Here is a 24,611-nt window from a genome sequence, read left to right on the forward strand (position 1 = left end):
CGTGCTGAAGAAGGTATTTGGGATGCCAAAGAGCTCCCCGAGGTAGCCTCTCGAACCTAAGTAGGCGAGGATGAAAGCTGGTGCTCAAACTGAGCAATGAGGGGACAACAGTCGCTGTCTCTCAGTGGAACGGACTGGGTAGCTGAAGAAGAGAAAGGAATTGAGCAACCATTGTCTCTTCAAGAAGCAGACTGATGAGGAGACAATATCAAACAATCACTATCTCTCGATAGAGTGGACTTCAAAACCGCGGACCGTGGTAGCCATTGTACCCAAAAATAGGTGGGAGAACACTGCCGCTGGCATCGCGACGATCTCCAGAAGGTCGTAGCGCAAATCGATCCTCCATGTGCTGGAAAGGACTTAGTGCGTATCGGATGCGTCTTATTGCCTTGAGCATAGTACTCTGATAGCCGATGTAAAACAATCTCTGTGGCCCAAAAAAGAGAGGTGACACAAGGAGTGCCTGGTGAAAGACGCATATACTCCGGAGGGGTGGGGAGCAAAGGTCGAAGTTGTCAAGCATTGGTGGTGTGTCCCGTGATGCCACAATAGGAGCACCCAGTAGTCTGGACATTTGTTGGTAAAGAAGCCATGGATACCAGTGTGCCTTGCTAAAGAAGAAAGAGGTCAGCCACCATGAACCACGAACCGCAATGTCCGCCTCAAGGAGTGTGAGGACAATGTGAAGCACGAACCGCAATGTCCGCCTCAAGGAGTGGGAGGATAGTGGAAGGACTGAAAGTGAGCTGGCAATGGAAGGAGGATGTGACCAACAGTAAGAGGTTGCAACCAATAGAAAAACGCAAGTGAGGAGAGATAAACAATAAAAACGCATGAAGCAGGTGAGAGAAAGACTAAAAACGCAAGCTATCTAGAGAGAAAGACTAAAAATGCAAGCACGACAGCTTGCAGGAGAGAGAAAGACTAAAAACGCAGGCAACAGGACTGTGATGATATGGCAGGCTGTACCGCAACAGGTCTGCACAGGAACAATAGTCGCCTGGCTGGAATCAACTCCAAACTGCGTGAAGAGGGGTGAAAATCAGGCACCAACTGATGGAGACAGCAATGGACAGCTTCGGCTAAATATCCTCTGCGAACGGGGTATGAGCAGCAAATGAAACACCTGAAATCTGCAAAAACGAGATTTTGATGCAACGGAAGAAGAAAAGAAGTGAATGCCGAACCCGCCACCGGTCTTTTCCTTCACTAGAGTGGAGGATCTTCAGCAGATTTGGCTCTAATACCATGTCAAAAGATGATGTACCAACGAGAGAATAGGGTTTGCGGAGAGAAACACGGAGCGAACTCGGCAAACATGGAGAAGAGAAGAGAAAAGAGAAGAAACTCTAATGAATGGAATGATGAAGTTCTGAATCATGGAGTGAATGTGATACAAGGGAACAAGGGTGCCGTAGCACAAGAAAGACGATGAAGATAGCCACGAACCACGAACCGCAATGTCCTCCTAAAGGGGTGTGAGGGCAATGAAGAGGCTGGAGAGAAGAGGTGACGGAATGAATAAATCAACCATAAGGAATGAATGAGAGAGTGGCCTCTAAATAGACATAGTCAGTCTAGGATGACGCCCCTTTTTGGGGCTGCAAACCCTATATGCAAAACGCAAAAACGCAAACTACACGTGAAGAGTGAAGGGTTTCTCAACATGGAATCCCATCTTTCATGCGAAGACAAAGCACATACAGGTGAAGTACCGCTTCATTAGAGATGTACTTGACAGCAAGAGCATTGAGCTTGTCAAAGTGCATACAGATGATAATCCTGCAAACCTTCTCACGAAGGGTCTTCCAACAGAAGGTTTGCTCATTCCTGACAGATGACGGGAGTTGGATAGATATATGTATTTCGGCTTTGTACGTACCTAAACTTAGATGATTTTTTTCTCCTCTTAAGGCACGTTGCCTTTAGGTGGGAGATTGTTGGAATAAAGGCCCTCGTGCCTTTTAATGTGCTCGGGTGTAAACACACCCTTAGCACTTGTACTTTATATATATATATATATATATATATATATATATATGTATGTATGTATGTATGTATGTATGTATGTATGTATGTATGTATGTATGTCTACATATATATTTTAGTACATACATATATACATATATACATATATACATATATCTACATATATCTACATATATATCTACATATGTATATATGTAGATATATGTATATATGTATATACATATATACATATATACATATATACAGATATATACATATATATACATATATACATATATATACATATATACATATATATATAGATATATATACATATATATACATATATACATATATACATATACATATATATACATATATACATATATACATATACATATATATACATATATACATATAGATGTATATATATGTATACACACACACACACACATATATACATATACATATATATGCATATATATATATACATATATGTATATATATACATATATACATATACATATATATACATACATATATATATACATATATACATATACATATATATACATACATATATATATACATATATACATATATACATATGTATATATATGTATATACATACATACATACATACATACATACATACATACATACATACATACATACATATATATATATATATATATATATATATATATATATATATATATTAAAACCTAAAGTGGTACACTCGTCATTGTACCCACACAAAACATGCTCACTCTCTACTCTTTGTTTCTCCCCACGCTAACAGCCACTCACTGTCTCAATCTTCGTGCTCCCAGTCACTACAATACCTTCAGCAACTCTATTCCTTTCTCGCATGCCCACACTCGCCTCAGCCTTGTTTTGATACGTGGCCCTCCTACTCACCCTTGAATGCTGAAAACACAACCTTGTGTTGCACTAAAATATCCTCTTCATGTTAGTCACCCTTAGTCTGTCCTTCAATGCTCTAATACCATATAGGAGTGAAGCGGTACGGAAGCGTATGACGAAGACAAAGAGTGAACAAAGAGAGAAGAGAGAGAGAAAGAGAAAGAGACAGTGGAACACAAAAAATCTGCAATGAAGAATGTTGTATAAGCAAATATGTACACGGGCGTATAAGGAAGCAGATATGTAGACTAGCGCAAAGTGTATGTCTATGTATGTCTCCACCTCGAAGATCTCACAATTTGTGAACCTCAAAGCAATCTCCACGATCAGCAATCTCGAAACCTGTAATCAAAATAATTGAAAGTTTGTGGAGGCTAGGCAAAATAAATAGCCCAAAAGAAATGTTAAAAATAATGCATGTGGGCTGCACTAAATGCAGCCAAATGCACAGAAACTGGCCAACTACACCTGCAGTGCCATGTGGCACCTGCGATAACTGTTACCTCTTGACGTCACCTGCTGTACGACCAGATGCCATGTGTCCTACCTGCTGCGACTGCACAGAAATCTGCCACCTGGATATCTTGCCTGCTCCACCACATAAAACTGCTTGCAAATGCATATGATTATTTGTCAGGGGATGACAATCTCTAACACCTACTTCCTTGGATGAAAACTCAACAAGATGCACATTGGATGCAAGCCATGCAAGATGAGTTAGACTCTATTATCACTAAATCTACATGGGATCTTGTGGATTTACCACTTGGCAAGAAGGCAAGCCATTGGCCCAAAATGGGTTTTTAAACTCAACGCAAGGCTGATGGTACCATTGACAAGTACAAAGCATGGTTGGGAGCAAAAGGCTATGCACAAAAGAAGGGCGCAGATTATGAAGAGACTTTTGCTCCTACATCATCCCGTACAAGTATGGTGAGATGTGTAATTGCTATGGCTGCACATTATGGTTGGAAGGTACATCAGTTGGACATTAAGACAACATTCTTGAATGGGAATTTGCATGAGGATGTTTGTCACAACCTCCACGGTATGTGGTTAAGGGAAAAGAGCACATGGTATACAAGCTAAACAAAGCTCTTTATGATCTCAAACAGGCTCCTCGTGCATGGTACTCTAAAATTGATGCATGTTTAGCAAGCGAAGGGTTCAAAAATAGTCCACCTGCTCCCACTCTATACATTAAGAATGAAGAGAGGGGCCTTGCTAATTATCATTCTTTATGCAAATGACATGCTGCTCATTGGACCTTCACAAGCAAAAATTGCAGATTTCAAGGCTGAATTAAAACATGCATTTACTATGTCAAATATGGGCTGTCTACACCATTATTTGGGGATTTAGTTCACCCAAAATCAACATGGTATCATGTCAGAGTCACAGTATGTGGATAAGTTGTTACAGAGTTTTAATATGGAAGTTTGCAAACTATGTGCACTCCTATGGAGCCAAGCTTAAAGAGCTCTATGCATGATGGTGAAGAGACGTCTGATCTTATCTTTGCAACACACGCCCTGGCATTCAATATGCAATATCTCAGGTGAGCAAGTATATGCCTAGCCCACGAACTATACATTGGCAAGCTGTTAAGCGGATCTTCAGATACTTGCAAGGTACTCAATCACATGCATTATTATTTCCCGGGGGGGAGACTTGCAATTACAGGCTTACAATGATTCAGATTGGGCTGGTGATGCAAATACCAGGCAATTTACTAGTGGACATTGTTTCTTTCTGGGCCGTTAATGCATTTCATGGCTAAGCAAGAAATAGCCTACAGTGGCTACCTCGTCCTTTGAGACTTAGTACATGGTAGCTTTCACAACAATAGTGGAATGTGTATGGTTACGCAAAGTGTTTGCTGATCCACATTTACCATTGGATGGTCCTACACCCATTCTTTTTCACAGTCAAAGTGCTATTGCAGTGGCACGAGATCCTATGTTTCATGCTCACACGAAACGTATTGAGATGCATTACCATTATGTGAGAGAGAGATGCTATGCAAGAAAGATCAGCTTGATGTATATTCCTACATAAAAAAATGTTGCAGACCTTTTCACCAAGGAACTACGTCATGAGAAGTTTGACGCTTTTTGCAAGTCCTTAAACTTGCTACCCTTTGGTGATTGATCATTCATGTACTTTACCACATTGACACTGCAAGGGGGTGTTAGAATTTGCCAATTCTATGGGCAGTGTCCAATGTTTTAGTCTTTAGTTCTTTTTCAGTTCTTAGTGTGAACACAACTGAAATTATAAGTTGTATCACCACTCTTAGAGTTAGAGTCTGTTAACTCTAGTTGAGTTAAAGCTAGGTCTATCTTAGACCTATCTTGTATCTTTCATTCTTATTCTTTCAATTCAGCAAGTACACTATACTCTTTTGCTTCAACACACTCATTGTCTCTCTTTTCTCTCCTCCATAGTTGGAGGTGATTTTCCAACAAATAATACATATGAGAGAGTTTTTTAATAAACAATGAGTTCCAACTACACATCTATACCATATAAAACATTTCATGTCAATAAAAGATGTCTTTTTTTGGGTATGCAAGACCAATAAGGATGGTATACTATATATAAAGTGACAAAAACCCCCAAGAAGCAAGAGAAAATAATTTTTTTCCATTTAAAAATCATGTTTCACTTAGCTTTCACTCAAGGGGTTTCGTATTACAATGAAACATTTCACACAACTCAGATGGTTCATGTTTCAATGCTGCTAATGAAACACATTTCAAAACTACCATACACTAAGAAGAACCAAACCTACAATTTCACTATCACTCGCCACCTTATCTGATAGGGAGAATATGGAATGAGTCACCAACAACAAAGGACCAAGGGGACATCTCTGGAGAAGGGATGGTGTGAGAACAATCTCATTAGTACAAAAACACATGACTAAAGTACAAAAAGACGGCAATATCACTGAAGAGACCACCTGACACCAAGGTAATAATTCATCTCTAGTGAAGATATCAACATGCTAAATAAGATCAAGCTGCCACATTGAAGAAGTCTCTTGAGCTTCACAACATGATGCCAGATGCCTGAGGCAATATCAAAAATGAATGCATTGCGAGTGACCCAAATATGCTAACAATCACAAAATCTTCAAAAGTAAAATGGAATCTTTATTTGAGGTTGTATAAGACCATGATGTTTAGCCTTGCCAAAAACCCAATCAAAAGGGTGTATCGTAGCCCCTACCACAGCAGGCCAAATGTCAAAAAGCAAGGCCCAAATTTTCTTAGCAAAAGGACACAAGATGAATCTTGATGCCCCCCACCCTAATCCTATTACCCTCGCATAGCTTTTTTGGCTATCCTGTAGGGTCTGTCTAAGCAAACCCCAATGCAAAGAAGGGGAACCCCTTGGGAATCTACACATCCTGACAACTTTCCCATTGGGTCTCAACATAAATACGAATGGAGAAAAAGAAGACATTTGCTACAACAATCAGTCTCCAAATACCTTTGGTCCCCCACCCCACCAACAACAAAGCCTTTGCCATGGGAGTCTTATCTCTTGCAAGAGTTTAAAAAAGTTCAAGGGGAGTTGGCAGCAATGAAACAAGAAATGATCAAGAAAGGGGAACACATCAAAGAACTGCAAAAATAGTTGCAAGGCATGAAGAACGAACAATAGAAAGCAAAGGAAGAACCCATAACAAAGTCACCACAAGCAAAATTGGCTAACCAAATACAGAATGTGAATTCATATGATTCAAACACATTTTTGTGAAGAGGTTATGTCGGTAATTAAGGAGAATGAGAGGAAGGTAACAAGAGAGAGAGAAGGATTGGTGGCCTCCCCTCTCGATGGGAGAGAATCTTGCTCCAAAGCATGAAAAAGATTTCATTCTAGAATACGTCAATAATTAAGGAGAATGAGAGGAAGGTAACGAGAGAGAGATAAGGATTGGTGGCCTCCCCCCTTGATGGGAGAGAATCTCTCTCCAAAGCATGAAAAATATTTCATTCTAGAAACAAATGTTTTATTAGCACGGTAAAGAAAGGTCGTCCCGTTCATAGATTTGGGAGAGCCCATCAACATTATCCCAAAAGGCACACAAGCGAAGGTCACTTACGTGGATATGATAGAGACAGTAGTGTCAAAAGGGGATGCAACAATGGAAGCATAAATAGGCGTTGTAATAAACTCTTGACATAAGGATAGAAGAGAAAAACAAAGAACACCACAAAGAAGAGAACATAGGAGAATACTCGGGAAATGGAATCCATATGCCAAACAATGAGAATGACACATACAACAATGAGTCACTGGTTGTAGGCATTGGCTCCCTCTCTCCAACAAAATCTATGGTGATGATATGAAAGAGTGGAGGGAGCCCCAAAATAAATAGGACAAAAATATGCCATAAATGGCAACAGGTCGACCAGCATTTAATGCTAAAAGACCAGCATAAAATGCCCAAACAAACATGACCATAAAAAAATACCTATGTAACCTAGCCATGCCCACAAACTCACACGAGCTGTCTAGACTGCTAACATCCTCTCTTAGATAATGGGTGATTTGATACAATACAATGATAAAGTCGAATCATAGTCCATACAACAAAGAAGCACCAAACTAGAACCATGGACATCCAAGTAGTGGGTGATCAAGCCACCACCAAGGTGCCTCTCAGAGCAAACTTGATGTCGATGTCGATTATACTAGCTCCTGAAAAATAGAGAGGAGTCATAATAGATCTCTGTCTCTCAACAATGTTGCGCAATAGCATGCAAGACCATCCTATCAAAAATGCCTCTGAACATACGTCACCATGGATTCCCCCCCCCCCCCCTTTGACCAGGACTATCAAAGTGTCCCCTTAAGTGAGCTCGGCCAATCCCATTCTCTATCAAGTAACAGCCCATCATGAACCTAAATGACAAGCCCAACTCCAAGACTTGAACCTGCCAAACTTTGATTGATGCATCACAAAAGTCCCTCTCGAGAACATGTACACCTATATACTAGTATAGATGACAATCACCAGCCCCACCTCACCGCCCTCTCACACTCCCTCTCTAGCACTGGAGAGTCATCAAGGATGACCGCATCACTTGTACTAGAGAGCAAAACAAGGGGCTGCCAAGCCCTTCCCTTGACCTGAAGAAGATGATCCTTTCCGTGTCTTGGCCTTGGCCTTGGTCGGAGGATCGAAGTTGGAGTCGAAAGAAGGCAAATGACTCGACGGAGGAGTCTGTATCCTGCTACTACTGCTTTTGCTTCTTCCTCCTCCGTGCCGCTAACTCTTTGCAATCCTTGCATAAATGGCCCTTCTTCCCACAGTGATAACACCGGGCCTTCAAGTTCTTCCTCCTAACACCCCTCTCTAAAGCTCTAAAGGCTTCCCTAGAACCACCAAACTGTGATGAAAGCCTCCCCAGTAAACGCAAAGACGTATCATGCTCAAGTAGCATCGATGACTCTGTAGAAAACTGAAGAGTGTCAATGGCGTCTGAGCCCGTAAAGCATTAGCCAACCCATCAAACTCTCAAGAGAGCATTTCCACCCACCCTCTTCTGATCCACACCTCCATTTCCTCTCTTCTTCATTCCAAAACCTCGAATTCCACTTCACTTCAACATCCAATACACTAGGACTTGGATCCTCCATCTCCGCTCCTAGCACTTTCTCCACACGATATTCTATCTATCCTCATTTCACTACCTCTTTGTGCTATGGTACATCGTTAGGGGAAAAGCCACCCTTTAACACTATGCCTTACCTACACCCACAATTGAGCACTTCTTTTCACCCTGGGACCGCTGTGATGGGCATCCCCCTCACTACCCTCAAACCCTCACCTCCCTATTCATCAACCTTCCAAGTACAAGGATTTTCATCCTTTGCTTATGATGCATTGTCACACATTTATGGGTTACTCCTACGTAGGGATTTCCATCTTCTGCTCCATGTATCCCTAATCTCTTGTTCATGGGCTACTCATGCGGTCACCAACCCCATGCAAAGTCAATCCATGCCCATATTTGGATCCACTGGGCACACTTTCCACATGCATGGTGGGCACTCTAGGATTAATTCCCAAGTTGGGTTGTTCCACTCTCCTCACTATGCATATGGGATTCAGGACATCTCTTCCTGGAGCATACATCATTTGTTATTTCTCAACACGAGTGGCTCACCCTCAGCACATCTGTCAATGGAGAGCCTACAATGTCACAACCAATGTTGAGCTTATGCACAGGTTTGCTTCCTGAGTCTTCCTGGAGCATACAGGATTTGTTATTTCTCAACACCAGTGGCTCACCCTCAGCACATCTATCAATGGAGAGCCTGCAATGTCACAACCAATGTTGAGCTTATGCACAGGGTTGCTTCCTGAGTTCCACTCTCAGCTATAATATTTCCCCCTCACATCTAAGCATTGAAATCATCTCATTGACTGCTATATGACACGATATCGCACTCAACATATCAATCTCATCTTTGAGCTTCACGAGTTTTCTATTAAGAAAGGGGATGATCTGAAAGTCAAGTTGGCCGAATAAAGGTGGTTATTCGCTGAGCTCCCTAAAGTCAAATGATGATCACATTACATTCTTTTTTAATAAGCTCCCTAAAAAGTATTTCCATTTCATTTAGCATATTATCTCGTTGCGCGATTGCTGATCTTCTAATTAATTGGCTCTTTAAAACAGCCCCAAAACAATAAATTACCAAAAGTTCCATTAAATTAGGAGTGATTCTAGAGAGTTTCTGTGTCCCACGTGCAAAACCCTAGTTTGGGAGGATCCTTCTGCATTTATAAATAGACAAGCTACCCACCATTCAGCCCCATCCTTGTCTTGTAGCCTGTAGGTTTCAGCCATCAGCCCTCCACCACTAGTTGTCCAACCCCCAACAACTACTGCTACATGGTCTTAGTTGTTGCCCAACCTTCCACTGTTGCTAATGATCAGTTGTCATCATCTTCAATAGGTCATTTTTGTGTTTTCAGCACTTTTCTTCATCAGTCGCTACTCCAACTAGTGGTTACAACACTCGTGATCCATCTCCAATGGACCACACACCGACACCTCCCTCAATCCGCTCCCACGAGAGCTACCAGCTATTGGACAGCTCTCCCCTTGAGCATATTGTACATTCTTTCCTTCATCAATTTGCATTTGCATTTTGCATTTGAATTGTGTGTGTCACTATCTGGGTCTTTGTGTTTTAGTCGTGGCCATTCTTTCTATGCTTTCTTAGTGCAAACCGTAGCATATCTTCCCGCAGAGGTGGAGGGAGCACCTATGGTTGTGGAGATACTCTTCAAAGTTGTGACCTTCTTACATCGATTATGGGAGCTTGTGTAGAAAAGATATCCTTGATTGGCATTGACCTCCTCCAAACAGCTAGCTATGGCAAGTGAAAGGAAATGTTGGTGTTCACAAACGGTCACTTCAATGAGCTTGCATGGGTTGGACATTGGCCAACTCCCTCATTTTGACTATAGCTTCAATTGCCCCACACTCCTTAGCTGATCTAAGCTGAATTTAGTTATCAAGGATGATAGGATTGAGATAGAAAAGACCTAGATTCAAATACCACTCCCTCTAGGGACAAATATGGAGTGTTATTAAAGGCACTTCCTGCACCTTTGAGAATGGATTTATTGTTTGTGTTGAGAAACCACTTCTTCAGTTTACACACTTTACTTAGGGTTTTACACTGATAGCCCCAAAAAGGGCTAGTGTTCACATTTTGGCTACCTTTTCAATGGACGCCCACACAGTGGTGCGCCACCCTAGACAACTTATGCCTATAAATAGGCAACCACTTCATTCATTCTTCACCACCCTACTACTCTTCAATCATTCTTCACCCCTCTTCCTCTATTATTAGACACCCTTCCCTTCTCTTACTAGCCTCTTCCGCTATCCTCACACCCCTTCAAGAGAACATTGCCATTCGTGGCTCGTGGGTGCCTTCACCCTTCCTCTTCTGCTTTGGGCGCGCTGTTCCTTCATCAGGCCTTGCGTTTGGAGCATCTTCCACTTGATGTCACCATCATTTTCTTGGCAGCACCACCCTTCTCCATCAAGCTCCACCTTCACCTACGTTTTTCAGTCTAGAGGCCTTCTCCTTGCCTAGCATCAACATCCTAGCCTCTGGCAGCAATCTCCATCATGTAGTGTCAGTGATTTCATTACTCCTCTATCACAAGGGCTACTGGGACATGCGTTTTTGCCACTTGGCTCCTCCTCCATCACTTGGTATCACTCGTCTATCACAGGGGCTGCTGGGACCTGCGTTTTTGTAGCCTAACTCCTCCTTGATCACCTAGCGTCACTCGTTTGTCATTCATAGCCTCTGGCAGCAATCTCCATCATGTAGTGTCAGTGATTTCATTACTCCTCTATCACAAGGGCTACTGGGACATGCGTTTTTGCCACTTGGCTCCTCCTCCATCACTTGGTATCACTCGTCTATCACAGGGGCTGCTGGGACCTGCGTTTTTGTAGCCTAACTCCTCCTTGATCACCTAGCGTCACTCGTTTGTCATTCATAGAGGCTATTGGGACCTACGTTTTTGTAGCCTAGCTCATCTTCCATCATCTCGCATCATCATTATCCACTTGAAGCGTTAGCATTTAGACAAGTCTCCCTGCGTTTGACAGCTTTGATACTCTGGGATTTGCATTTTACTACCCAAGTCACTCCTCTATATCAAAGGACTATGGTTCGCTCCCTCGACAGTTGGTGATCATCTTTCACATCTTTGACGGCATCAAAGGACTGTGGTTCACTCCCTCAACAGTTGTCCTTCACCTTAAAGTAATTACTTCAATATCAATAGCCCACTGCTCGGAGGACTATGTTTCGCTCCCTTAACTGAGCACATTTCCCACAGGTACTGCCGGATTCAAGCAAGGTAGTGCACTTATCTTCTAAGCTTTGGCTCTGTTGTATCAACTTTTCTTCGCATAGCATGATTCAGTGCATCATCATCGTGTTCTTCTTGTATTTCTTGGTTTATTTGGGGAGAGACACTTCAGTTATAAAAGAGAGTGGAGACAGGATTTACTCAGACTTACTCCTCTCTTTGGAACACAATCTTCTTGAACCTAAGGGGGGATATTAGGGTTTGCACTAATATGTTACAATGCATTAATCACAAGTTAGTCCTCCTTAAAACAGCCCCAAAAAGCATTTTTTGCTCAGTACCTAAATAAAATGGACTTATCTTTTAGCACTAGGAAAAATGCACCAAAATCCTCTATCAATAGAGCCAGTTCTTTGTGCATACTTATCCTTGATCATTCACCCACTCAACCCTCAGCCATTAGACCTCTCTCCTCACACTGTTGCCCGCACCCCGTCCAGAGCTACTGCCCATCTTGAGGACACGATCACCAATGGAGGACACATCAGACTGTTGTCCAGCAGCCTTCCACAACCTTCTACAGCTTGTGTTCTGGGGGCTGGTCACACCTGGGAGCTGGTAGACAGGCTGTCTTTGCTCTTTACCTTCAGATCCAGCCAAGCAACCTGCAGAAGAGTCATCAGACATCTGTATTTTGCTGTCTATACTGTCATCAGCTGCTGCTAGTCATTTTCCAGCCCTTTAGATCATCATTTCTCACCTGTATTTTGCTATACAGCAAGGTACCCTGCTGTTATCTACATTCCAGCTGCCCATACATGCTGCCAATGTCATAACAACTGCATTTCCTCCGCTGAATATTTGTGTTTTCTTCTGCCCTCTCCTTCCGAGAATGTCAAAGCCACCAGTGGCTGCTGCTGCTGCTGCTGCTGTGTATCGGGATCCTTCTCGAGTATGACACCTCTACTCCAGTTCTTGACTCGAGGGTTCAAGCGCCCCCCCCCCCCCCCCCCGCCCCCAAACCCAGTTGTATCATTCATTTCCATTCAGCATTCTACAGAGAGTCTTCTACATGTTGTCGTACATTTTTGTGTTTTCTCTGTGCTTGCCATATCATTTGTTTACATGTCCAAGTCTGCAAACAGGTCCAATGACAGCTGCAAGCTGCATCTCAGCTCTTGCATCATGGATGAGTCAGATGTTCTTTTAACTTTTTGGCAAGTAAACCAACTTGCTTCCTGTAGCCTCAAGGGCTCCAACGCAATAACTTGATTAAAGTGAGAAGTCAATTCAGCATATAAAGATGAATTTCTAAGTCCATTAATGGAGAAGGTTGTCCAAAGTAAAATCTCAATAACCAACCTTAATGGCTTGCAATGACAAAGAATACAGCACATATAGCCCAGCTTGGAAGTCACAACACAAACAGGCTGTTTCAATCTAATCACAAAAACCAAACCCTTCCAAAAATGTACCTGACTTCTCGAAGTGTATCATAGAAGCCACCAAATAGAATAATTTTATGCTTATAAAGAACCTGCAATATATCCATAACTGTTTAAGAGCAGAGTTTATTTTTCAATTGGGCCATGAGATTGTTTACTACTAAGAAAATAAAAGGTTAGACAAGTAAACTAACACTAAAAATGGTGTACCCTCATAAAAAATAGCTTCTCTAAAAAAGCCTCATTATGTGAACTGTGCTAGAGATTAGTATAAAAATAGGACTTTCCCAGAAAATCAAATATGTGCCCCTCCCAAGAATAAAACTTCCCGAAAAGAAACTTGTTATGACGGGTCTAAAATAAGTGCTACCGTAACAGGCCACTTGTAACTTTGGCAAACATTCCTTGATGACAATAGACAACATTTAGTAGGCAATATAACATCCTTGATGCAGATTTGTAAGGTACCTGCCCCTATCTAGGTCAATGCAGGCAACCTTCAGCAGTTGTTCAAATACTTGTCCACAATCAGCACCATTCAGACCCCATAGGATGCATAGACTTAGCTAGGGTGGTCTCTAAATCTACCACACACCAAAATTACAACAGCTCAACCCAAAATACTTCTCAAAGCCATCCTAACGTCATCTAGACTCTACAAATACTATACCCTTGAAGCGAGAAACATATCATAAAGACATTCAATTTCACACTTTCAAAGGTGTTGGAGAAGACTGAAAGGGATGCAGGAGACGTGGGAGAGAAGAGCACACACAATGTAAGTGCTGTCAACAATGTTATGATAGCCTTATTGCACTTTCATATATATATATATATATATATATATATATATATATATATAAAGAATATGGGCAGTCGTTGTACACCGACAGGCCCAAGGGCCTTTTACCCCAACAACCTCCCACTAAAAGGCCAATGGGCCAGGGAGTGAAAAAACAAAGCAAAAGAAAAGAAACAGGATGAGGAATCATGACATCTCACCCAACGCCCAATTGGAAAGCAAGCTATGCAATAAGTGGTGGGAACCTCCTCACAAGAAGAGTCAAGCATCCCTGAGTCCATGACATCTAGGAAATAAGCGATCCCATAGCTCTAGACAATAGAGCAATCCATGTCTACTTCCCATGAAGCAAGCAACACAACTCATAAGTGCACAGCTGTAAAGCATCAGAGTCACGCATAGCATCAACGCAGCGCATAAAAGACAATGGAGAGCATACAGACTCTCCAAGGTCAATCATTGAAAGAGAGCCAGCATCCCGGACACAAGTCAAACGGAATCTCAAGACAATATGCAGCCTCAGCAAAGCGGAAGACTGATATACGGCTGTAAAATAAGCCATAAAGTGCACTGAACGCGCATCAAGAGGCCTGAGAGGTGTCTGCGTCTCATAAAAGACAGCATGACGGCTGCATAGAACCTGCCGGGCATCTAAATCCCAAAACCAAGGAGTATAAATATGCATGACATAGGCTCATGTGGCATACTGACAGATGCCTGGCAACCAAACATCTTCAAGTGATCATAGAAGGGTCTCATGCCACTCCATGCCTCATGTGGAGTAATAACATCCAAAGAGAAACACGATGTCCAATTACCCAAGTAGACTGCCGTCATAAGGGCCTCAACCCAAAAGCCATAAGACAACCTAGCTATGGTAAGCATAGAAGCAACCTTTGCCTGTAAAGTCAGGCACATGCCATGAGCAATCTCATAATACCGTGGGCATCAAAAATCAATGCCATATTACTAACAAGAGATCCGTAAGCTGGGAGAGATAGCATGACTCTCATAATCCATCTGCAAGCATCTAGGCTTGCTACCAGCAGAATCCATAAACCTGTCAAGCATAGTAACAGATTACAGCATTCTCAATCCGTACCAAAGGATAAGCCCAAACACGATGGGTAGCATGATCCATAAAGGTCACAAAATACGACGCTCCACCAAGTGACTGGGAAGGCATAGGTCCATATACTGCAACATGGACTAGATCTAGAGGAGCATACCTCACACGATCGCCATAAGCCAAAGAGACTCTGCACAGACCATGAGTACAATGAGAGCAAGTAGCATGGGAAAGAGCAAGCAATACGCCCATATTACATAAAGCATCTCACTGTTTCGTACATGGCCTAGGCAACAATGCTATAACAATGCATGTGGTATCTGCGTAACTGCAACCATAGAATCTCCCACATGAGAGACATGCACTACATAATCACTGCCAATATCTAGCACCTCTGGCCAATACCAAGCAACCACGACGGATTTTCCATGAAGTATCCCCAAAAGAGACATAATATCTTACACCATGCAACTGACTAACAGAGATCAGACTCTTACTGAGCATAAGTATATGCAAGACATCACGGACCATAAGAGAAGACCCATTTGGCAAAGCCAAGTGTATATCCCCTGTACCAATAACATGACAATCCTGCTCAAGGCCCAAAGAAATACATCCGTCAACCTCTCTGTAAGGAGAGAACCAAGCTCTATGCGGAGTAACATGACAAGATGTCATACTGTCTAAAAGTCAATCAAAGGTATAGGCCGTATCACTGAGTAAGTAATCTGCAAGGTAACACGATGCCAAGAGTCTAAGCTGAGCTGCATCATCATGGGTAACTACATGTACCATACCACTATCAACGGTGGTCTTACCTACTGTATCCCTGACTCTGCTCTCATGTCTAGTACGGCGCAATCTTTTCTGCTCTCTAATCCACTTGAAGCACTTACGCTTCACATGCCCTGTCTTTCCTCAATGAAAGCAAATAGAACCTATAAAACTTGTAAAAGAGAACAATGCTCTATAATAGCATGAGTAGAGCTGTCCAATACATCTAAGGAGCTCAAAGAATCAGGGGAACACTCATCACAGAGAATAGGCTCATCAAGAGGACTGTCTGCATGACTAGAAGAGTTAAAAGTCATCATAACATACTGCAAAGGAGACTCATCCAAACCAGAAGGGGAGAACACAAAGGCATCAACCACGGATGCAAAAGCTCCCACGCGAACAAGCGTAGCAGACAAAAGCATGACATATCCAACCACTGTAGCTCGCAGCCATAAAAGCAAAAGCATGCCTTGGAGCCATAAATACATAAGCATCCCCGAAACATAGGAGTATACATAACTTTGCAGTGTCTCATACGATGTACTAACATACATGTCCAATCAAAAACGGCAGGTGGCAAATAAACCTGCAAGAATCAAGCTCCAATAAAAGCCCAAATATCTGTGTAAAAGTATCCAAGTAAGAGGCTTGGTAAAATACATAGCAACAGACCATATGCATACATAGGTGGCCATAAAGATCAACTGCTCCCTAACATACACGAGCAATAGTAGCCCAAATAGCATAGATGTCATACAACAGAGAAGCAAGATAGCCATAACTGTAAATCCCAAGCACTATCCAAGTCCACTGATCAGTAAGTATCCCGCATATCAAATGCAAATGAGCAATCACAACTCAATAGGTATCTGCCAAAACAAGGGAGCAGTTCACTGCTCAATACTTGTAAGTGTATCTAAGTAATAGCCAAGATCCATAATCAAAGCATCAAATCTCATATAGCATCCAAGGTCGTAACGGAAAAAGCCAAGTCATAACGAAAAAAGCCAAGTCAATGTCCAACTGCTCAAGGGAATACTCAAATGAATGTCGAGACGAGCTCAAACAACTGTCATCCACAACCAAAGCATAAAGCATTCACCAAGACATCATAAACCATACTGGGTAGCCTAGGCATAAACCATGTCATAGATGAAATGCCAGCTGCAAAGAAGTGACAGTCAAATCCAAATCGAGCTCTAATCTCAGCTCAAAGGCATTCTGGAGCATAAACAAGATATGTGACATAGTCCAAATACATCATGACATTATACCGAGTAGCCGGGAGCACCCCGTGACCAATAGGCATAACCCAACTGTAGCATAAATAGCTTCAGCCCTGAAGTTTCCAGCAACATATAACATTTGTAAACTGAGCAAATCAGTGCTCAATCCAAGCTCAAATCCATAGGCAAACCATAGCCATACATTCCCAGACATGTAGACACCAACCGGGCATAATCGGATATCAAAAGACCATATAGCATGAACATAAAAAGTAATGACAAGAGGCTGCCCTGTTTTGGACAGATCTGGGACTGTTCAAAACAATCAACGGCTGAGCTAAACCAGCTCCAAATGCATCTCACATAAAAGGCATAACATCCACAAGTGATCCGGTATCAATAAACATCAGTAGAAGCATCACATAAGCTATAGGCATACAAATACATGTTGTCTCAGACCTGAAATCTGTTGCAAAATATTCTGTCATCAGAATTTGGCAAATCTGGCATCACCATCGTGTCCGGAGCGTGCCAAAACCCCAACTTAGACTCTTACCTTGCCTAAATCGAGTTCCGGATGCCCAAGATATAACAAAAAGAGTGATTTTTTAGCCATTTTTACAAACAGGCACAAATAAAACGTAAGCATACTGCCATACTTGAGGGGCCAAATCAAGGTGGATAGAGGATAAGCAAGAGCCCAATGAAGGCCTACAATAGACCTACACAAGCCTAGGACAAGTCCAAGCAAGAGGTGAAGAGAACAAGCTTCAATGATGGAAGCTATGGCTGCCTCTTTATGAAACCCTGCTGTTCATGTCAAAGAATGGCTGAGAACTGAGTGAGAAGCAAGCTCTCATACCTCGTGTAGATGCCGGGGAAGGCAGGGAAGCGCTCGCAAAGGACCTGCTCTAATACCAGTTGAAAGAGATGCAGGAGACGCGGAAAAGAAGAGTACACAAAATGTAGATGTTGTCAACAATGTTATGACAGCCTTACTGCACTATCATATATATATATATGAATAAAGAATATGGGCGGTCACTGTACACGGGCAGGCCCAAGGGCCTTTTACCCCAACAAAGACTAATCGCATGATACACCCACAAATACCCAGCCCCACCTACTAGTGTTTTTATGGTAAGGCCAATATATCAGCAACACAGACCCATCTGGTACAAATAACAATGGGATGCAAACAGCATGTTAAGGGCTGAATGTAACAAGTCCAAAGAGACCAACAGCATCCAAGGGTCATAGAATGAGACTGCCGTGCTTGGATTAGCAATGTTCCCAAATGCAGCACAGGCAACTTGTACCAGACTCTTTACAGAGCTGCACTGAACGGAAAGAGAGATTATATATGAATTTTGAGACATTTCAGGCATGACAGCATTGATAGCAAACTTCTGTTCTCAGATCTGGGCTGACCTTATGCATACCATCAGGTGGTAACCTCAAGGCTCAGATAAGTGCCATCAGCATCATCACACTTTTTAAGCTACCTAGAGCCCTGGAAGTTTCCTTATACAATATGACCATGGTCCCCAGGAGTATCCTCCACCAGGGCTGTCAATTTCCTCCGCCTCTTCTTCAGCCCCATTTACTGAAATATTGAGATGGTTTAAAGTTAAAACTGTCCTCTTCACTGCAAACCCTTGTCATAGTTCCTAAATTATAGACATCTGAAAATATTTACTAGATTGATTGACTACTACACGAGACGCGTGCTCTAGATCTCATCATTAATAAATCCTGTCCCATTTCTATTCTAATTATCGAAAAATGTCCTGTTTTCACTGTTCACTCAAAACAAAACTTAGGATAAAAATAAGCTCACCATTCTATGCCCAGATCGAGGACTTGGACATCCCTTGAGTGGCAATTGTTCCCAAGAATTCGTAATTAAATCAAATCTCCAAAGATCCTGTCAAGATAGCTGATTATTCAAGCAGTTATTAATTGAATGTGAAGTTTCAGCTCAAAACTGTACTAGCTCCATGATCACCATTGTCATCACAATCAGCCAGCTAATTAATCTGCCAATTCGATTTAGAGTCCCACTTTAGCCCTTTGCTCCTGCATACCTTATAGTGATGAAACCTTTCTTGGTTGGGAGATGTAAATTCACCACCTGAAGAATAACGCATGAATGTGAATATGTTTCATCTGTTTGATTTTTTAACAGATGTGCCAAATAGATAAGCTACTCAAAATACAGTTGACACAATTTTAATTGTATAGAAACCTTCCAGGAAATATTTGCAACAACTCTCACCAAAAACAAAGACCGAATTTTTCCAAGCAACAGCTTGATGGGCGCTGCGAGGTGGAGGACTATTAGGACTAGAAATGAGCTTCCATTCACTCTTTTCTGTATTGTACCTGTAAAGATCACCATAAACAAATGTCTAAAAAGACAACAATTCAAAGACCAGTTAGAACCTCCATAACTTCCATACAAGGAACAAACCCCAGCAATTAGGTTATCCATTACCTTATCCCCATTGTAATATTCACCTCCATGTAATATTACTTCTGTGTCCTTCATGGGATTGACCGTTAACTGGTGAGGCAACCAAGAAAATAATATATAAACATTTGACCTTCACAAGGTTTAACGAGTAACCAAAATACAAGTAACAGGTAGAACATTTTCATCTTGCAATTCTCAGAGCAATTGATCCTGTTTCTTGCTGTAAACAAGAAAATAATTAAAAACTAGGAGATTCCTAAGTCAAATAATAATGCTTATTTGGTGAGATTATTAAAGTTGAAACTGTATAACATAAGCTTGGTTCAATAGAAATGAAAGCACATACTGATGAGCTTAACGAAGTGTCCACGTTCCCACTTTAAAATTACCAAGCACAATTCATCAACTTTAATTCAGATGAAGTATTAAGAGAGAGAGAATGCGGCAAATCGAATATGGGGTTCCAGTAACTATGAGACAATAACATGTGGAGTTCAATAATACACAACCAAGACCCCTGCCTAGAAAATGTCCCAACCATTGAGGCATAACATTTTCCATCTGCAGGCTACATTGACAAAGCAAACAAAAATCGAGGTAATAAAAATTAAGAGTGGTATGATGCTCAAGCAACCTGCAAATCATTATATTCAATGTGCATCCCAATGCAGCCATGCAAACCATAAACCTTGTCAGTTTCAAACTATCATTAGGAAATCCCCAATCAGTAACACATCAGATTCAAATCTGAAGTTCAAATCTCTAGTTCCCACTGCCAAATTGCACATACATTTGTCAAGATGGGAGAAACAGTAGGAGAGGAATCTCTAATTTCCAATCTCAAAACAATGACCAACACCTATTCCCAGCCTAAAATTGTGGCCAGCACCATTAATCCTCAATTTGTCCCTTGATTTTGAATGTTCGGGGAGCCAAATTGGGTCTCCAAAATTTGCATGCAGGTCACCTTCACTGTAAATCCCAAGATCTCTTCAAATATGCTATAAATATTCAATTTGACTGCCACAATCCTTCAAGCATGGCTGAGATTTCCTGGCACACATCGCAAGACAACTGGTGGACCCTACTTTCTATTGAGATTAATTCTATAATCAATAAACTCACCACCACTGAAATGCTTCAAATTCACTGATGAGGCTTTGATTACCATGGAGGGGGGAGACACGAACGCGCTCACACACACACACACATAAAGGAGAGGAGAGCAAAAGAAATCATGATTTTCTTGCATTAAAAATGCCCAAACAGCAATCGCATGAATCAAATTATACATTAAATGTTGTCACCTATATTTTATTAGAGTTTTTCTGCTATCTAATCCTTTAAAATCAGCAACTAAAAACAAGTAGCAAGCAGGTAAAACAGGTCGTGGCAGCAAACCAGCTGCTAGGCAACAGCTATGTGGCAATAGGGCAGAGTATTGGACTGCACAGCACAGCTGCCTAGATGGTGGCAGCTGGCTCACAACAGGTTGACAGTAAGGGTGAGAGTGTAGCAACTATACAATAATGGTTGCAAGGTGTGCAAATTGGCTAGGAAAATCCCTATTCATAGACACATAAGACAACCATCTAGGATGGCAACCAAGCACACTTGAGTGGCACTTTCAATGGGATGAAAAAGGGGATCAAGCTAATTAACCTTTTTTAGCTTAACACCGCCCCAAGAACTCGAGCCAAGAGGGACTGCAGAGCACAACTCGTCCAAGAGATCTAACCCCAAAGTGACTAAGGCATCATACTGTGAGAGTGTAACAGAAGAGGAAACACGAATACCGAGATAGAAGGGAGGACAGAGACTGCAATGAAAGAAGAGAATGGAAGAAGAAAGTCTACACTGAACTCTAAAAGACAGCTGAATACAATGAGGACTTATCAATTCCTGCATGCATCCCAAGGCATTGGTGAGGGCACTAGATCAGGCTAATGACGGATGGCAACACCAGAAGACAAAGAAGGGTCCCTGTGCGTCGGAGTGTGCTGAAGCCTGCAAGACATAATGACCAAACAACTAAGAGGCCAACCTATACAGAGCCAAATAACCCAAAAGCTGGCCAACTGTTGTGTAGGTGTGCAAAAAATTCGGTCGACTGCATATAATGGAGAAAATGCAATCAGCTAACTATAGTATGAGCTGATCGCCATTAAAAAAAGATGTGAATACAACCTCCACTCATTGAAAAAGGAATGTGGGGGGGGAGGTAAAAACTAAGCAACCAATGTGAACACACCTAAAACCAACTGGAAAAGAAATGCAAGCTCTAGAAAGAGCTACCTCCTCCACCAAAACACATGACAAATTGAATGTCAAAGCTCCTAATATCCTCATTTGACTCAAACTAAGGCTCAAAAGCACGAGACAACAATGCATGACAAACATGACTACTAACACCCCTTCAAATCCTGGATGTGGTTGCAAGCCAAAGAAGATGGGATGGATCCAAGGGTGACAAAAGTGCCCTAGTCAATGAAGTTTATCGATGTAGTCTGTCAATGAAGAAGCTCCTTGTGATCCTAGAAACCCCCCCTCTAAAACACCAAGGGCCAAGGAATCCACAACCGCATCACCAATATCATCCTCCTTTGAAAGGGATGGGGAGCACAAGGGAAGGCGAAGTGCCAACACCACTAATAAACACCAATGAGATGTCACCAATATTGATTGTAGCCTCAAATAAACAAAGATCCTGCAAAAAATCTCCTGGAGGAGTCACATAACTCAAAGCACCACTATCAATAAGCCAAGGCTTCTCTGAAAACCAAGCAACCGCTAAAAATGGCTCCTGCATCTCATGCATATGAGGAGCACAAACTCACTAGTAACAGCTAGTGAAGGGGTAGAGGAGGGCTTAGATGTTTTAGTGCCATCCTTTGCTCTAGGACGAAGGTGAGGGTATTTCATCCAACACTTCTCCTTGGGATGAGTGCCCTTCCCACAGTATGGGAATTTAGACTTCTCTAAATTTGTGTCAAAACCCAAGAAAGACTCTGAATGTTGAACATGCTTCTTTTTCTTCTTCTTCTTCTTCTTCTTCTTCTTGGCCTTTACGTCCTTCTTGTTGCCCCCCTCCCGAACCTTTAATAAAAGCTTTCGTAAAGCCATATCCATTGGCTATCAATCTCCTTAAGGTGCTCTTCATGCTCTAAAACAAGCTGTGCTAACTCCTCCCAAAGAATAGTCTCCTGCACCTTGGAGATCAATAGGCTCGTGCAGAAAACATCTTACTTGGAAGAGGGTCAATGAGTGAGGCGGATCATCCCTATATTCTTTGAAGTTATTGTTCAACCTAAGAATGCAAGCTCATTCTACATGCCCCTTATTTGGTTGATGTACTCCTAAATAGAAAGAGAATCATCAACTGAGAGCATCCAAAGTTTCTTCTCTAGGGTGATACAGTGGGCAAAGGTCTTTTGTGTTAGAGATAAGTCATCCCCTGGACTAGCATTTCTCAAGATAGAATTGGTGTAATCAATTCTCTTGGAGGCATTTATACATTTCATGTTAGTTATTTGGGCATTTCCAACAGTCACAATGTACGGGCAAGAGCAATGCCATGTGGTAGGCTATGGCCACAGATTGCAGTTTTTTAGGGCTGAATACAGCCAATCAGCTGCATTTATTGTGGCCTCAGCCAGTTTAGGCCGATCTGCATATTCTTTACTTTCTTTCTGTGCTATTTATAGGCACTTCCTTGCTTGCCCTCCTTACTTGGTTTTCAAGTGTTGGTGGGAGAGATTCAACTCAAGGAGATACATCAACAGCCCTTGTACATCTGCCCTCTGTCAGAAGATGGCGTACCAGCGAGACAGTAGGGTCTACAAGGACGAATACAGAGTGAACTCGGCAAACATGGAGAAGAGAAGAGAAGAGAGAAGAAACTCTGATGAATGGAATGATGAAGTTCCGAATCATGGAGTGAATGAGGATGCCGTAGCACAAGGAAGATGATGAAGACAGCCACGAACCACAAACTGCAATGTCCTCATGAAGGGGTGTGAGGGTAGTTGAGAGGCTAGAGAGAAGAGGTGACGGACTAAATGAATCAACCGTGAGGAATGAATGAGAGAGTGGCCTATAATTAGGCATAGTCAGTCTAGGATGGCGCCCCTTTTTGGAGCTACAAACCGTAAACGGAAACCCTAAACGCAAAACGCAGAAACGCAAAAACACAAACTGTGGGTAAAGGGTAAAGGGTTTCTCAACACCCCCTCTCAAGCCCAAAAAATGGAACAAGAGAAGAGGGAGGTGGAGATGCAGTGCTACATGCTGAAGAATGCTCATGCAACAGGTGCCACTTGAACCGTGTTCCTCATGGGAAAATTGTTTACTTGCCCAAGCGCCCTAGTACAAAGATGATGAAATCATGCAATGCATAGGAGGTAAAGGATCCCTAAGATCCAAGATTTCCACCTAAAAGGGAACCGGCAGTAAAGAACACTAGACAGAGTGAACTGGAAAACTCGAAACTCAACCTCGAGAGAGAAGCCACTAGCTACATGCATCCATGCTGGAAGGAATACGAAGGCCTCGTCACCAAGTCGCGGCTGAACCTCTGAGGTCCCGATCTAGGTGCTACCTGAAGATCCTGGGTATCAATAGAAGAGATGACTGGACGAAGACAACCACCCCAAGAAAGTAGACGATAGGTGAAGAACTTTATGTGGAGTAGGTTCCCCCTCTAAGGTGGGAGGTGGAGGGGCCCCCGTTGAAGTCAAAGAAGAAATAGATGCCCCCTCTGAGGGCAAAGAAATAACATCCCCCTCTGAAGCTCCCTCTAAAGTAGATAGGGAATCCAAAAACTCATGGATCACGGACTCCGAAATGTTTGATGACGAAGAAAGTGCTACCGGTTATCTCGAAGAAAATATCTAGGGTGCCGAAGAGCTCCCAGAGGTAGCCTCTCGAACCTGAGTAGTCAAGGGTGGGAAAGGGTGGGGCTTAGAATGAGCAAGAGGTGGACAACAATCGTTGTCTCTTAGTGGAGCAGACTAGGTAGCTAAAGAAGAGGAAGGAGTCGAGCAGCCATTG

General features: G+C 42.2%; 1 protein-coding gene and 1 long non-coding RNA gene across 2 annotated transcripts in view; both read right to left on the reverse strand.

Moving 5' to 3' along the window:
- Positions 1 to 24,611, reverse strand: part of LOC148036020 (Galactose oxidase/kelch repeat superfamily protein) — a 148,477-nt gene that overhangs the window by 93,775 nt on the left and 30,091 nt on the right. Inside the window, exons 3-7 of the mRNA XM_087678035.1 lie at positions 19,584 to 19,652; positions 19,365 to 19,497; positions 19,174 to 19,220; positions 18,927 to 19,013; positions 13,243 to 13,304 (exon numbers count right to left, since the gene is read on the reverse strand). Coding sequence (XP_087534161.1) covers positions 13,243 to 13,304; positions 18,927 to 19,013; positions 19,174 to 19,220; positions 19,365 to 19,497; positions 19,584 to 19,652 — 398 coding nt within the window. The remainder of the gene's footprint in view (positions 1 to 13,242; positions 13,305 to 18,926; positions 19,014 to 19,173; positions 19,221 to 19,364; positions 19,498 to 19,583; positions 19,653 to 24,611) is intronic.
- On the reverse strand, positions 12,232 to 12,937 carry LOC148036021 (uncharacterized). The gene is made up of 3 exons (XR_015690980.1): positions 12,893 to 12,937; positions 12,528 to 12,730; positions 12,232 to 12,432 (listed from the first exon to the last, which is right to left on the reverse strand). It is a non-coding gene; the product is annotated as an uncharacterized LOC148036021 (long non-coding RNA).

This window comes from Lygodium microphyllum, chromosome 5 (assembly GCF_053477565.2).
Source record: "Lygodium microphyllum isolate KBCC chromosome 5, Lygodium_microphyllum_v1.1.10, whole genome shotgun sequence".
Taxonomy (NCBI): domain Eukaryota; kingdom Viridiplantae; phylum Streptophyta; class Polypodiopsida; order Schizaeales; family Lygodiaceae; genus Lygodium; species Lygodium microphyllum.